The sequence below is a fragment of the Hemiscyllium ocellatum genome, chromosome 1 (assembly GCF_020745735.1).
Source record: "Hemiscyllium ocellatum isolate sHemOce1 chromosome 1, sHemOce1.pat.X.cur, whole genome shotgun sequence".
In the NCBI taxonomy this organism is placed as follows: domain Eukaryota; kingdom Metazoa; phylum Chordata; class Chondrichthyes; order Orectolobiformes; family Hemiscylliidae; genus Hemiscyllium; species Hemiscyllium ocellatum.
In genome coordinates this window covers 74,471,889-74,488,587 of record NC_083401.1, presented here as the reverse complement: position 1 = coordinate 74,488,587, position 16,699 = coordinate 74,471,889, and the positions used below count along the sequence as shown (strand labels likewise).

The 16,699-nt window shown below is 39.5% G+C and overlaps 1 protein-coding gene across 1 annotated transcript in view; it reads right to left on the bottom strand.

Moving 5' to 3' along the window:
- The window catches only part of LOC132833419 (sodium channel protein 60E-like), a 175,939-nt gene extending 163,781 nt beyond the window's left edge, over positions 1–12,158 (bottom strand). The window contains exons 1-3 of the mRNA XM_060852087.1: positions 12,151–12,158; positions 10,769–10,781; positions 3,086–3,234 (exon numbers count right to left, since the gene is read on the bottom strand). Of these exons, the coding sequence (XP_060708070.1) occupies positions 3,086–3,234; positions 10,769–10,781; positions 12,151–12,158 (170 nt within the window). The remainder of the gene's footprint in view (positions 1–3,085; positions 3,235–10,768; positions 10,782–12,150) is intronic.
- Positions 12,159–16,699: the final 4,541 nt, after the last annotated feature.

Here is a 16,699-nt window from a genome sequence, read left to right as displayed (position 1 = left end):
TCATTTAAATTAATTGTTTTTACATTTTTCTTTAAGCTCTGGCCGCAATTAATATCAGCTGTACATTCACAAGTAAGGTTTAGCACTTAGTGATTGTTGAAAAGACCAACAGAAAAACAACTGGATGCAATATGGAGACTTAAGACACAAATAATAGTTAATATCATAAAGTTTGAATTAAATTACGAACTTTCTTATTTAGTATTAATGCAACTGTTTGCTTAAATACATTTGAACTATAACTCAGCTCTTTATTTTGTTTTAGCATGAAAACCATCTTTGCCTATCCATGAATATCTGTTATTTTAAAAAAACCTTCTTCCATATTAGCACCTTAAATGTTCATTATCAATCATATAGTTGGTTAGTGTATTCCCCAATGTTGAACATATCATTCAATTTAGAATGGCTTAATGTTTATGCTTAGTCAGTTGTCTTAGTAAACTTGAAGTAGATGCAGGACTGGTGTCTATAAGTTTCTGGTTATTCAATCAGTACAGAGCAGCTACATAGGCTGCTGTCCCACATTAGGATGTCAGTGTTTGAGTCAGTGGATCTACACAACATTGTAGATTTTTTGTGATTGTGCTTTTCTGATTTTCCAATGTGTCATATTGTCCCATCTCAATATCTGTCTTTGTGTTATTTCCCTCCTGATAATTCTCTATCACCTTTTACTTTATCTCCTTCAGGTTCCACCTCTTCCTTTTATATAAAAAAAGTTATAAATGAATTCACTGCCAGACATTTATTATTCTTTGTAGAAAGGATTATTTTGTAGAATTATCCTGAATCTACAGTCTGCTTTTAGAGAAATACATATTAAAGAAAGGACTTTAATACCCTGTTGTCCTAACTAATGCAATATTACATCAAGACTAAATACTGTAACTAAATTACCATTACATAATATACACAATATATACTGCACATACTCACTCAATAATGGCAAAATTTTTATTCATTGCCAGCAATAACATATTCACAAAGATTGTTCCAATGATTACTAAATTAAAATATGTAATTTCATATTAAGGAAAAGTGATTAGAACTCATTCAAAAACATGCACATTTTAAAAAATGTCTTGAAAATGATATTTGTGTTAAAGGACAATCAACCTATTTGCAACAACTTTATTTAATTTTCAAGGACAAAGATTAAATCATCAGAGAAAGCAAATGATCCTGAATATGCTTAGTTGTCTAATGATGACCAAACACTGGTGATATCTGATGTATGTTAGTTTATTTTTATCTGTATTATTGGCAGAAATATATGATTAGAACAGTATTTGTATGTTATAGTTCTGTGCTCTTAAAGAAACAACAATGAAAGCCTATACTTTACACTGTGATAAAGTAAGCAAAGTAACATTTCTCTGTCCAAAGGATTTATTGCCATAGATGTCTTAAAGGTAATGCTGTTATGAATGGCAGCTTGAGCATAAACAAGATTATCTGGGATGGAGAATTATGATATTTTCAGGCTATGTGTGGAGTCCAATCATCTGTACAGTACAGAGAAATCATTCGAGTTTGCTTGTCATGGAGTCATAGAGATGTACAGGAAACAAAACCTTCAGTCCAACCCGTCCATGCCTACTAGATATCCTAAATTAATCTAGTCCCATTTGCCAGCACTTTGTCCATATCCCTCTAAACCCTTCCTATTCATATACCCATCCAGATGCCTTTTAAATGTTGTAATTGTATCTGCCTCCACACTTTCTCTGGCAGCTCATTCCATACATGCACTACCCTCTGCCTGAACAATTTGCCCCTTAGGTTCCTTTTAAACCTTTCAGATCTCACTCTAAACCTATGCCTCTAGTTTTGAACTCCAGCACCCCAGAAAAAATGCCTTGTCTATTTACCCTAACCATGCCCCTCATGATATTATAAACCTCTAAAAGATCACCCCTCAACCTCCGCACTCCAGGGAAAACAGCCCCAGCTTATTCAACCTCTCCCTATAGCTCAAATCCTCCAGCCCTGGCAACATCCATGTAAATCTTTTCATAACCCTTTCAAGTTTCACAACATCCTTCCTGTAGGAGGGAGACCAGAATTGCACACAATATTCCAAAAGTGGCCTAGCCAGTGCCCTGTACAGCCATAACTGCCTATAATATAGTTTCTGGGCATTTAAAAAATCTAGCAACGTGAAGGAAAGGCAAAAGTCATATTTTTAAAACTATCTGTTTTGAAATATGATGTCATTTTTCCTGCTATGGGACAAAACTTGCAAGAGAAAGAGGCTTCTCTGCAACAGAAGAGTCCTGAGGCACTCTTGAAGAGCCAGTTCTTGAACATATGTGATCTATTAGGAGAGAAAGAACTAGAAATTGATTCATGCTGGCAGTATTATACAAACTATGCACTGTGATCATTTCAGAGTGGGAACATGTAAATATGTGGCACACCTGATACTGGGCCTTGGCTCTTGTTTATATGAAGTCAGTGAACTGCAAAAGTCCACTGGGCATCATATGGTAACTCACCCACAAAGATAATTTCTATCTCATATCAGGCCTAGTAGAAAATGTAAATGACGGTTGGGAATGAGGGGGTCGATGATCAGAAAAGGGGAGAAACCACGGAGAGGGAAGAGAGCAATGCAAAAGGGCCTTGCGGGGGGGGGGGGGGGGGGGGGTGGTGGTGGTGGGGGGTTGTGGTGTTGGTAACAGTTTAAGGAACTGCAGTGAAGCAAGAAGGAACACTCCTGTACCTCCACACTCTACATTCAGGTATGTGTATCTTCCAAAACTTTATTTGAACTCCAAATTCAGGCAATTTGATAACCCAGTTTTGCAAACAAAGTCTCAACATTGTATAGGGAAAGGGCCGAATGACTGCTCAGATTCATTTCTTGCCTTTCCTCAACATGGTGTATTCTAGCACTGAGTACCTACTTCTCTGGATACTCAGGCATTTATTTTGTGCTTGATAAGTATGACAAAGTTATTGAACATTTAGATCACTGCTTTATTATAATGAAGTTTTATTGTATAGAGGCAGACATGGTGTGATTATTTTGAAATTACACAAGCATTGCAATACAGAATGCCAAATAATTTGAACAAACCACTTTAATGATAAAGGATATTCGTGTGTCATAGCACGAAGTGCCACTTTTCTCACTGGATGATTATGTGCAAACAAAAAGAGAGACTTCTGGCAGCTGAAACGAAACAAGTACTGGGCGTTGAATCTTGTGGATAGTACACAGAAGGTCTGAAAAGATAAGATAAACATGTCAACAGTCATACAGCATTGGTTGTTGGCACCTGATAAAAAGAATTAAGCAAATGTTTCCAATATTATATTATAAGTTGTCAGCAGAACCTCCCATCACTGAATTTTTCCCTGAACACGTTTGTAAATCTTTACAATTTATAGTCCATGTACATAATTAAAGCTTCTAGATCCACTGCATGTTCATATTACATGAGAAAGCATATTTTAAAGGGTCATACATGTAACATGTAATTTAAGCTCCACTTAAGCTTCACTGTTAGAATTCCTTGTACAGTGAGGGAGAACCAAGTTACTCAATGTCAGTAAAAAAGTAAGTTATATGACTAAGGTTTACTCTTTAAAAGGACATTGTATTGTGTTTGTTGATTTGTTTTTACAACGGACAATATTATAGTGCAACAGTTACAATTCAAAACTTGTATGAATATGGGTGCAAGGATTACAGATCAACATTCCTGGGTGTATGGTTTTCAGGGGGGATATAGAATAGGTTAAAGTTGTGAAGGGTGGGTATAGCATGATTTGTTAAAAAATAACTATGAGGAAATATAATATATTAAATGAAGCAATAAAATAGGCCATATGGCTTGAGCTCAGAAATGAAAGGCAGCCACACTTCTATGAGTATACTATAGAACCACATAGTGCGGCAGAGTAAGAGAAGCAAATATGGAGGCACATTTCTGAGCTCAAAACAATAGGATATTGTGGACAACATCCTAAGTACCAAGGATATAAACATTATGAAAGACACAGCAGACACAACATTGTTGAACTGCATTCAAGAAAAGCATTTCAGTCAACGTGTAACAAGCCAAATGAGAGAGGTCATATTTCTAAATTTATTAATTAAGAAATGACATTGGGCAGGTGAATAAAGTGGCAGTGGTTGACATTTGGAGCTGGTGATCATAGTAAAATTAGATTTCATGTTGTTATGTAAAGGGAAAGAGATAGAACATGAGCGAAAGTTCTAAATTGGGAAAAGGCAAGCTTTATAAAGCTGACAGATGATTTGGCAAAAATAGTCCGGTTGCAGCTGCATGAATAAAAGTCAGGGGCATATCAGTGTGAGACATAGAAAAAACAGATTCTCTGGGCATAGTGTAGACATGGCCCCACAAGGGAAAAGGGTAGTATTGTTAAAGCTAGAGTCCACTGGTTATCAAGGAGCTTTATGGCAATCTCAAAAAAATAATACTTTTTGAAGCTTAGTGAAGTAAAATAAAGGTATAAAGTGAAAAAGGAAATTATGAAAGTAAAAAGAGGATATGAAAAAAGTATTGACTGGTAAAACCAAAGAATATCCAAAAATGTTTTATTAGGACATTAACAGCAAGAGAATGACTAAGGGAATTGTTACACCTAGCAGGGATGAACATTACAGCTTGTGCATGAATGTAGAAAATGTGGGCCAGGTTTGCAATGAATACTTTGTTCTGAGGTGAAGGATGATGGAGGCATCTTAATTAAAGTGGACAAATGTTAACTATTAGACAGAAAAATTATAAGAAGAGACCTTAATATTGTAGAATAAATGACCAGGGTGGATTGAGTTGCATTGTATGCTGCTCAAAGGAGGCCAGGGAAAATGTCAGATGCTCTGAGGATCATTTCTCAATCCTCATTAGATATAGGTAAGTTGCCAGAGGATTGGAGTTCCATGAATATGTACCTTTATTCTAAATGGGTGCAGCCAAATAGTTACAGACAAGTCCGTCTAACCTCAGTGGTGGGTAAATTACTGGATTCTGGATTATTAGTGCTGGAAGATCACAGCAGTTCAGGCAGCATCCGAGGAGCAGCGAAATCGACGGTTCGGGCAAAAGCCCTTCATCAGAAATAAAGGCAGTGAGCCTGAAGTGTGGAGAGATAAGCTAGAGGAGGATGGGGTGGGGAGAAAGTAGCATAGAGTACAATGGGTGAGTGGGGGAGGCGATGAAGGTGATAGGTCAGGGAGGAGAGGGTGGAGTTGATAGGTGGAAAAGGAGATAGGCAGGACTCCACTCTCTCCTCCCTGACCTAACACCTTCATCCCGTCCCCCATTTACCCATTGTACTCTATGCTACTTTCTCCCCACCCCCACCCTCCTCTAACTTATCTCTCCACGCTTCAGGCTCACTGCCTTTATTCCTGATGAAGGGCTTTTGCCCGAAACGTCGATTTCGCTGCTCCTCAGATGCTGCCTGAACTGCTGTGCTCTTCCAGTACCACTAATCCAGAATCTGGTTTCCAGCATCTGCAGTCATTGTTTTTACCTGGTAAATTACTGGAATCAAGTACTGAAAGAATGAATTAGTTCTTACATGGAGAGGCACCAATTAATAAAGAATAATTAGTATAGTATTATTAAGGAGAAAGTGAGGTCTGCAGATGCTGGAGTATCAGAGCTGAAAATGTGTTGCTGGAAAAGCGCAGCAGGTCAGGCAGCATCCAAGGAACAGGAAATTCGATGTTTCGGGCATAAGTCCTTCAGCAGGAATGAGCATTCCTGATGAAGGGCTTATGCCCGAAACGTCAAATTTCCTGTTCCTTAGATGCTGCCTGACCTGTTGCGCTTTTCCAGCAACACATTTTCAGCTGTAGTATTATTAAGGTCATGTCTTACTCATTTCATTGAATTTTTTGAGGAAGTAACAGGAAGACTGGTGAAAGTAATGCACTGGATGTTATCTACATGGATTTAGCAAGACATTTCTTCAGGTTGTACATAGCACACTGTTAAGAAGAAGTAAAACTCATGGGACATAGGGAGTGTGGTGAGCTGAATCCAGAATAGGTTGAATGACATGTAACAAAGTGATATGTTGACAGACATATTGCAAATCAAAGTGGTTTCTACTGGTCTGCAGGGTTCAGTTTTGAATCACTTGCTTTTGTGTTGTAGATGTTTGACTTCAAAGTGAGAGGCATGATTGGGAAATTTATAGAAGACGCAGAAATTTATTGAGCAATTATTAGTGAAGGACGTAACTGAAGAAAGATAGCAATGGTTTAGTTAGTGGGTTGAAAAGTGGCAAATGGAGTTCAATCTGGAGAAGAGTGAATATTTACATCTGGAGATGGCAAACAAAGCTAAATGAGAGGGGATTGAGACAGGGAGAGGAAAATCCTTGGCAATCATATCTACAGGTCCCTGAAAGTGTCAGTACAGATAAATAAGGTGGTAAAAGTGGCACTTGGGATGCTTTCTTTCTTTGGGCAAAGTATTGAATACAAGAACAGGGTTGTAATGCTGGAAGTATATATGGCACTGGTAAGGACACAGCTAATGTTTCATATAAGGTTCTGGTGACAGCATTACAAGAATAACATAATTCCTCTAGAAAGAGTTCTAAGGAGAGTGTTGCCAGGACTTGAAAGTTGCAGGTATAAGGAAAGATTAGATTGGCTAAGATTGTATTCCTTGGAACACGGAAACTGATGGGATGACTTAATGAAGGTGTACAAAATTGGGGGTGGGGGTGGGGGGAGCACGGTGTGGGGAAAAGGAGTTGGATAGCATGATCAGGGAAGATCTGTTTCTCCTAGCAGAAGATCAGTTAATGAGGGGACACAGAATGAATACTTCGTTCTCAGTTAATTTTTAAAGTTATAGATAAATGACATATCAAAAAACATGGCAATAAACCCTCATCATTCAGGATCAGTAGAACATACAGTTTTAGTTTGTGTAACATTGAGGCAGGACTGCGGCATACATCTGGAATGGTGAGTGCATAATTCTTGAAGCTATTTCAGAAATAATTAGATGTCACAATGGGAAACTATAGAATCTTTCTGCATTGAATATTCAAACAAATGATTATCATCTATAATTATCTGGTGATTAAATTATCACCAATACATCAGAGGAAATTTATTAAGTCCAGTAAAAATCTCACAATGATGATACAATAATATACAGCATGCATGACAATCTTGGCATAATGACTGTAGATGAGAGGGTGACAATGTTTTTGGATTAATATTCAATTGAACATCAATAATAACTTCAATATAATATTATCAATAACATTAATAATGGAGCAGTGAGAAAAATACTTTAGTAATTCAATAGTATATAACAACTTCATTCAAATTACATTTTTCTAACAGGCTTTTTAAAAAAAACATTTCTGGGCTATGGGCTTTCGTGGCTGGCCGGTATTTATTACTCATCCCTAGTTTTCCTTGAGAGGATGGTGGTGAGCTGCCTTCTTGAATTGCAGCAGTCCATTTGCTGTGGATTGATCAATAATGTCATTAGGGAGGGAATTCCAGGATTTTGACCCAGTGACAGTGAAGGAACAGCAATATATTTTCAAATCAGGATGGTGAGTGGTTTGGAGGGGAACTTGAAAATGGTGGTGCATGTATCTGCTGCTCTTGTCCTTCCAAATGAAGTGGTCATGGGTTTGGAAGATGCTATCTGAGGACCTACAGTGAATTTCTGCTGTGCATCTGGAAGATAGTATGCACTGCTACTACTGAGCATCGGCGGTGGAAGGATTGGATGCTTTTGGATTTGGTGCATAAGCTTTGCCCTGGATAGTGTAAAGTTGTTGAGTGTTGTTGGAGCTGCACTTATCCAAGCAAGTGGGGAGTGTTCCATCACACTTCTGACTTGTGTGCCTTCTAGATGGTGAATAGGCTTTAGGACGTCGGGAAATGAGTTACTTGCTGCAGTATTCGTAGCTTCTGACCTGCTTTTATAGCCACTGTATTTATGTGGCAAATCCAGTTGAGTTTTGGTCAATTATAATCCCCCCGGGATGTTGATAATGGAGGATTCAGTGATGGTAACAGCATTGAATGTCAAGACACATAAGATTGATGCTTATTGGTGATGGTCATAGTCTGACAAATGATACTATTGTTTTGTCAGCCCAAGTCCAGATCTTGTTGCATTTGAACATGGACAGCTTCGGTATCTGAGGAGTTGCAAATGGTGCTGAACACTATGTATGCATTGGCGAACATCCCCACCTCTGACCTTATGATGGAGGGAAGGTCATTGAAGAAGCAGCTGAAGATGGTTGGGCCTAGGACATTACCCTGAGGAACTCCTGCAGAGATGTCCTAGAGCTGAGATGACTGACTTCTAACAACCACAACCATCTTCGTATGCACTAGATATGACTCCACCCATCGGGGAGTTGCCCCCCACAAATACCCATTGATTCCAGTTTTGCTAGGGCTCCTTGAAGCCACACTCAATCAAATACAGCCTTGATGTTAAGGGCTGTAACTCTCACCTCACCTCTGGAATTCAGCTCTTTTGTCCATGTTTGAACCAAGTCTGAAATGAGGTCAGGACCTGAGTGGCCCTCATGGAACACAGACTAGGTGTCATATTTTTGATCACAATTAGTTTTATAAAATCATCAGTCCTGAAATTCAGTCATACTTGTCAGCAGAGATGTACCAGATTTAACAACAGTATCCAATTGTTTGAAATAATATCTCCATTCTACAATACTAAGCAAAGCCACACCTAAAGAGAATGGACATTGACTCATTAATCATTCATGAGAAGAGTTGAGGAATTGTTGACGCAAAATGAAGCAGATGCTAGAAACCTGAAATAACAAATAGAAAATACCGAAAATATTCAGCAAGTCCAGCAGCATCTGTGAAAAGAGAATCATGAATTAGTGATGAGAATTTACTATTGCCCCAGGAGATGGGCTGGGAGACAATGTGGGCCATAAAGTGGAGATGAAAATGTTGGGTGGAGATGGACTCCTTTGTCTTTCAGACTCACCAGTTAAATTAAGGGCAGGAAGATGGAGGGCGATCCTCTCACCAGGAGACCAAAGTAGCTACTTAAGGACTTGATCTTACCATTGGTGTTGTTCCACTAATGGCGGGGGAGAACAATGCTTTGTGGATGAGCCTCCAGGTGAATCATGGCAGGTATGCCTATGGCCTGTTGTGGGTGTCATTCATTGTTGGCCATTCTGAGCCTAATGAAGGATCCAACCAGAAACAACAGACAAATCCTTAGGAATCCACACCTCTGTTGTTGACACCAAACCTCCTCCATTCCCCTTTGTTGACTGAGGACAACAAAGGGGAATGGAGGAAGATAAAGAATGGGGATAAAGGGGTGTTTTTTCAGGATAGCAGCTAATGACTAATGGGAGTCCATGGAGGTCAGTGTTGGGACCACAACGATTCATGCTAAACGTTAACAATCTGGACAAAGAAACTGAGGGCATTGTTGCCACTTTTCCAGATGACACAAAGATAGCTAGAGGGACAGGTAGTGGTGAGGAAATGGGGAGGCTGTAGAAGGACTTGGATAGACTAGGACAGTGGGTAAAGGAGTTGCAGATGGAATACAATGTGGGAAAATGTGAAGTTATCAACTTTGGTGGGAAAAATAGAGGCCTAGAATATTTTTTTAAATGGGGAAAGGCTTCAGAAATCTAAGGTGCAAAGGCATTTGGGAGTCCTTTTCTCTTAAGGTTCAGTTAGCAGTTAGGAAGGCAAATGCAATGTTAGTATTAATTTCAACAGGGTAGAACACAGAAGAAGGAATGTACCGCTAAGGCTACATAAGGCTGTGGTCAGCTCCGAAGGAAGGACTTGCTGGCTTTGGAGGAGGTCCATAGGGGATTTACAAGAATGATCCCAAGGTTGAATGGCTTGTCATGTAAGGAGCGGTTGAGGACTCTGATCTACACTCGATGGGGTTTAGAAACTTCTCATTGAAACTTATGGAATACTGAGACTGCTTGATAGATTGGACATGGAGAAGACGTTTCCATAGGAGGAGAGAATAGGGCCCAAGCCTCAGAGGGAAAAGACTACCTTTTAGAACTGAGATGATGAGGAATTGCTTTAGCCAGAGGATGGTGAATCTGTGGAACCCATTGCTGTGAAAGCCAGCTTATTGAATGTACTTAAGACAGAGATAGATAGGTTCTTGATTAGTTAGGAGATCTAAGGTTATTGGGATAATGGGTTTGAGGAACATGTTAGCAATGATCGAATGGCAAAGCAGACTTGATGGGTGGAATTACCTAATTCTGCTCCTATAATTTATGGTTTTACGAACAATGGTAGCAGATCATACCAACTTTGGGCAACCATTCTTATCCTCTTCCTGGCTTGGGAAGATACTTCGTTGTTAAAATTTTCAATGGGCTTGACCTTTGCTTCAGATCATTGAAACCTCATTGATGGAAGCTCCTATTTCCTAGTCATGTCCACTTTTTGCATTGTGCTATACACTCAGTGCATCAAATCTGATCAACAACACTTTTAACTTCCTCATGCATTTAGCCATACTTGTGTTTTAAACATCCTTTCACAGAGAGACAAGCTTGCACAGATTCAGCTAGTCTGAAGTGACCAGTCCAGAACTTTGCCTAACCTCATGGCATCATTCTGTTGGATTTACTATTCTGCTAGCACGAATAGCTGACAGCTTCAATACATTCCAATTTAGAGCTATTCACACTTTACTTATTAAATTTATGTTTATCTCATCGCTGTTCTCATCATTCACTGGATACTTACCTGTTCTATTTTGCTGCAAAATAGAAATAATGTAATAATTATTTAACACTTCTGTGTATTCCTATTGTAACTTGGGATATTATCAGTGGAGTCAAGATGGAAGAAATCAGATGGAAGAACAGGCTGAAATATTAGAGCTATCAGGACAGTCCTGAATTGAATCATGTGATGGAGCTGGAAGGGGGTGAATTGGGATTGGGGGTTATGAAGTTGGAGGTGTGGAGTGAAAATCTCCTGAGATCAGTAACAATATTAGCATTATTGGGAATATTAGCTTGATTTTCAGTGATTGGACCACAGTCTGAGGGGAGGCCAGAGGAAGAGCCAGACACTCAATGTTGGACCTCCGTTAGGTTGACAAACTAACAACAACTCCACTCTTGTCAGCAGATTTGATAACAAAGTTAGTTTGACTAATAGAGAATAGAGTGTTACAATTTCAGAGGGAGATCGGTTAAAATGAGAGGGGGCGCAGGGAAACTGAGATGGCAAATGCTACAGTAGTAGTTTTCACTAAAGAAGGAAAGAGACTAGAAGAAAGGTTTAGCTGGAGGGAGAATTTTGAAAAGGGGTGATATGATTGACTAGGTGGGTGGGGGAGGCCCCTTATTAAATAAGTGGGCAGGGAGGCTAAGGATATGGAAAATATTTCAGCATCATGTCAAGCTCAAAATTCATTGATATTAACGAAAGTGAGTTTTATCATTCAGGATCAGTGAGGGGAAGGTCCAAGTCTATAATGAACATATGTCAAGGATTAGATTGGAAAAAGAAAGTGAGTCACAGGAAAGTGAAATGGAAGAAATACAGTACAGAAAGTAAATTCACTAATCAAAATAGGAATCTGCTATGAATAGAATTATGTTGTGAATATGTTGGAAAGGGACATAGAAAGACAGTTTCTCATGAATGAATGGGCAGCTCTCTTCACACAATTTAGAACATTAACCAAGCATGGCTAGAATGTGCTGACACAACTGTACCACATCAGGAGGTAATAATTAAATATGTAGAAACATACAGACATTTGAGCTCCCTGAGGATTTCAAATTTAGTCTTGCTCTAATTAGTGCAAATAGTTAAAGATGAAATGCTTTTAATGTCCTGGGGAGTTCTAGGTTTGTAATGTATATTATTATAGTTGGCACTTAAAGATCATTCACACTGCATTTAATTTTGTTTTTAATATCTCATTGACATGATTTAATAATAAGTATTAACCAGATGTTTCAAGAATGTTAACTGGTTCTCAAACATGTATTAGAGGGAAAAAATGTTTGGCAATACTCAATGAGATCTCCTCCTAAGGACAATAGGGGTATATGATTTTATTTGACACAAACCTAACATCTAAACAGAATGAATTTATATTTGTAACTTACTTGTTCATCATTGCCAGTGCATTTAAATGCACTCAAGAACAGCAATTGTTTGCATTTACTAAACACAGTGTGGGAAAATACCTCAGGCTGCTTCACAGGAATGTTGTCAAACAAAATTCGATACTGAAGCAAATATAGAAAGATTTTATGATCACCTAACATCTCAAGTGCTTTAAAGCCAATTAAATAAACTTGAAGTGTAGTAATTGTTGCAATATAGAAGAAATGAAAGTCAATTTGCACGCAGGAAATTCCCATAACAGCAATGTAATAATGATAAGATGATTTATTTTTAGTGATGGTGATTGAGGGACATATATATGCTAGGGCATTAGAGATCACTCCTGGCATTTTTTCCTCTGAGAGTGTTGCAATTCCTTGGTACTGTACTGGAGTGTCAACCTTGATTTTGCTGCTTTTTTAATCCTGGAGTGCAGCTTGAATCCAGAATCTGTTGCTCCTCAGATGTGATGGTGCGAAGAATTGAATCCCAGCTGACACTGATGTTCAGATTACCAAAACTCTGGTTAAAGAGGGAGGAAGCAAAGAGTATCATGCAGCAGGAAAGGAAATCAAGTGGGACACAGGGGCTTGACAAGTTAAATCCAGAGCATGAGGCATACACAGCCTGGTGTCCACCACCAATGGTAGTATGATTAAAATTGGGAATGATTGAGAAGCCAGAATTAGACAATCTTGAAGGGAAATAAGGATGCTGGAGGTTATAGAGATAGAGAAGCAGCACGAGGAAACAATAACGTGGCAAAGTGCTGTTTTCTTCTATTTATTGCACTGAAAACAGTTTAATTTTTTTTCTTTTTTATTTAAAAAAATGCATTTCCTTTTCTAAGTTTGATTCACTGCTGTCTGCAAAAATACTCAGTAAGTCAGAATCAGAATGGATTAGATGTCTCAGAGGGTTGCTGTGTTTGATAGGGTGACAGAAATAGGCAATGTTTGTAAATGTGGAGAATTTTGAAAACAGGCTGTGATTTTAATTGGAAGCCAATGTGAGAACAGGGGTGATGGCAAACAAGATTTGGTGAGAGATAGAGCATGATTATCTGAGGTTTGGATGAACGCAAGTTCAGAGAAGGTTGAAAGTTGGAAGTCATCCAGGACAATGTTGGAATAGTCAAGTGTAAAGGTAGAAGAGAATTGGATGAAAGTTTCAGGAGTAGATAAACCGAGGAAGGGTGAAGGTGAATAATATTACAAAGGTAGAAGTTGTCACTGTTACAACATATAGACACAAGAACATTTTGTTTGGCTACAATTTCTGCACTTACCATGATGTCATTCTAAGCTAATCCCATCTGTTTGCACATGCTCTGTACCCTTCTATTCTCTGGATGTTCATGTATCTATCTAAATGCCTCTTAAACATTGTTACCAAACCTGTTTCTCATACCTTCAATGGCAGTGCATTTCAGGCACCAACCACCCCCTGTGTGGAAGACTTGCCTCCCATATCTCCTTTAAATTTTCCCTTCTCAACTTAAAGTCATGCACCTTAGTACTTAACATTTTAACTTTGGGAAAAAGACTTTAACTATCCGCTATTTTCATGATTTTCATACATCTATATACTTCTACCAGGATATCCCTCAGCCTCTGATGCTCTATCGAAATCAATTCAAGTTTGGAAAACCTCTTCTTATGGCTAATATACTCCAATCAAGCCAAATTCCTGATTAACCTGTTGTTTACCCTCTCCAAAGCCTCCACATCCTTTCAGTAGTCTGGCAGCAAGAACTGCACAAAATAAACTAAATGTGGCCTAACTAAAGTTTAATACAGCTGCAACATGAATTGCCAACTTTTATATTCAATGCCCTAACCCCAATGAAGGCAAGCATGCCATATGAATCTTTCCCATCTTATTTGCTTATTTTGCCACTTTCAGGGAACTATGATCACTCTCTATGTCATTGTACGTATGGTACTGTATATATACTGTGTACTTTCCTTTGGCGTTGACCTTCCAAAATGCATAACCTCACACTTGTTCGGGTTAAACTCCATCTGCCATTTCATCACCCAATTTTCCAACCAATCTATATCCTGCTGTATCTTTGGATAATTTTCCTCACTATCCACAATGCCTCCAATTTTCATTGTCTACAAACTCACTAACCAGGCCACTTACATTTAGATATTACAAACAACAGAGGTCTCAACACTGATCCTTCCTGTCAGAAAAACAGCCCTCCACAACTACCTTTTGTCATCTATGGCTAAGCCAATTTTGACCACTTTAGCAACTTATTGTGGATCCCATCTGACTTAATCTTCTGGATGAGCTTATCAGTACGGACTTTCTTAAATGCTCTAGCAAAATCCATGTAGACAACTTTTGCAGCCCTATCCTCATCAATTATCTTCATCACTTCCTCAACAAAGATTGCAATCAAATTTGTGAGACAACACCTTCTCCACACAAAGCTGTGCTGACTATCCCAAATAAGTCCATTCTTTTCCAAATGTGAGTAGATTTTGTTCTTCAGAATCTTTTTCAATAATTTCCCTACCACTGATGTAAGGCTCACCTGCCTGTAATTTCCTGGATTGTCCCTGTTGCCCTTCTTAATCAAAGGATACTCCAGTTGTCTGGGACCTTGTCTGTAGCCAAAGAGGATACAAAGATCTTTGTCAAGGCCCCAGCCATCTCCTGCCTTGCCTTCCTCAATATCTTGGGTAAATCCCATCGGGCCCTGATTTGATTTGATTTGATTTCTGGTAGTCATGTATCTAAATACAGTAAAAAGCTTTGTTTTGCAAGCAGTACTGGCAGATCATAGCAAACAAGGACGTAGAAGTCAAAGTGTGCTGAAAAAGAGTGAGGCATACAGGTTACACTGTGCAGGAGGTGCACAAAGCAAGATCATCATTCACAAGATTAGCATTATTTGAAGTTAGATAGTTTATTCATCAGTCTAATAAGGGCAGGGAAGAAGCTGTTCTTGATCAGTTGGTGAATGTGTTCAAGCTTCTGTATCTTCTGCCTGACGGAAGAGGTTGTAGGAGAGTATTACTGAGGTGGGAGGGGTCTTTGATGAAGTTGGCAACCTTTCCATGGCAACTGGAAGTATAAATGGAGTACATGGATGGGAGGTTGGCTTTCATGATGGTCTGGGCTGTGCACACAATCTTCTGTAGTTTCTCATGGTCCTAGGTAGAGCAGTTGCATACCAGGCCATTATGCACTCAGACAGTGTGCTTTCTAGGTGCATCTGTAAACGTTAGTGAGGGTCCTTATGGACATGCTAAATTTCCTAAGCTGCCTGAGGAAGAAGATGTGCTGTTGTACCTTCTTGAGCATGGCACCTATGTGGGAAGTCCAGGACAGGTTGTCAGTTATCGTCACTCCTGCGAATTTGACACTATCAAACCTCTCAACCTCTGCTCCACTGATGTAGATAGGAGCGTGCCCACCTCCTTTTTTCCTGAAGTCAATGATCAGTTCTTTTGTTTTGCCGACGTTGAGAGAGAGGCTGTTATCAGTGCACTATGACACCAAATAATCTATCTCCTTCCTGCATCCTAATTCATCATTGTTTGATATCTATCCTGCCACAGTGGTGTCATCAGCGAATTTGTAGATGGCATTCATTTCGAATTTGGCTATATAGCCATGGGTGTACAGAAAGTACTGTAGGGGGCTGAGAACACCTCCTTGGGGGACTCTAATGTTGAGCATTATTGTGCAGTTGTCTATCTTCACTGATTGCGGTCTGTGGATCAGAAAGCTGAGGATCCAATTGCAGAGGGCGGAGCCGATACCTAGGTCTTGGAGTTTTGAGATTAATCTGGAGGGGATACTGGACTTGAAGATGGAGCTGTGGTTGATGAGTAAGAGTCTGACATAGGTGTCCTTGTTGTCCAGATGAACCAGGAATGAGTGTAGGGCTTCTGCTATGGACCTGTTTTGCCAGTAGGCAAATTGTAGGGGATTGAGGAAGACTGCGAGGCTCAAGTTGATGTGGGTCATGACGAGCCTCTTGATGCACTTCATGATTCTGGAGGTCAGAGCCACTGGGCGATAATCACTCAGGCATGTTGCATTTTTTTCTGTGATACCGAATGATGGTCACCTTCTTGAAGCAGGTAGGGACTTCAGCTTGTGGGAGGGAGAGGTTGAATATGTTGGTGAATACTTCCGCCAGCTGGTCCGCACAGGATCTAAGCGCATACCCAGGATTCTCAGTCTGGGCCCGTTGCTTTCCTTGGGTAGACTCCCAGGAAAACTGATGTGACATCTGCAGCAGTGACGGAGGGAACAGGCGCATCTGGAGCTGTCGGGGCAGGTGACACAGTATCGCTGGTGTTCTGCTTGAGCTGAGCACAGAAAGCATCGAGTGCATCAGGGAGGGCTGCGTTTTTGGAGAAAACCCTGGAGACTGATCTAAATGTTTTTCAAGATACTTGACAGTTTCTCAGTCTTGATATCAACATTCCCTAGAATATTAATATATCCCTCCCTAATCTTATTATCATTGATGTCCTTCTCCTTGATGAATGATGCAAAGTACTCATTAAGGAACTCACC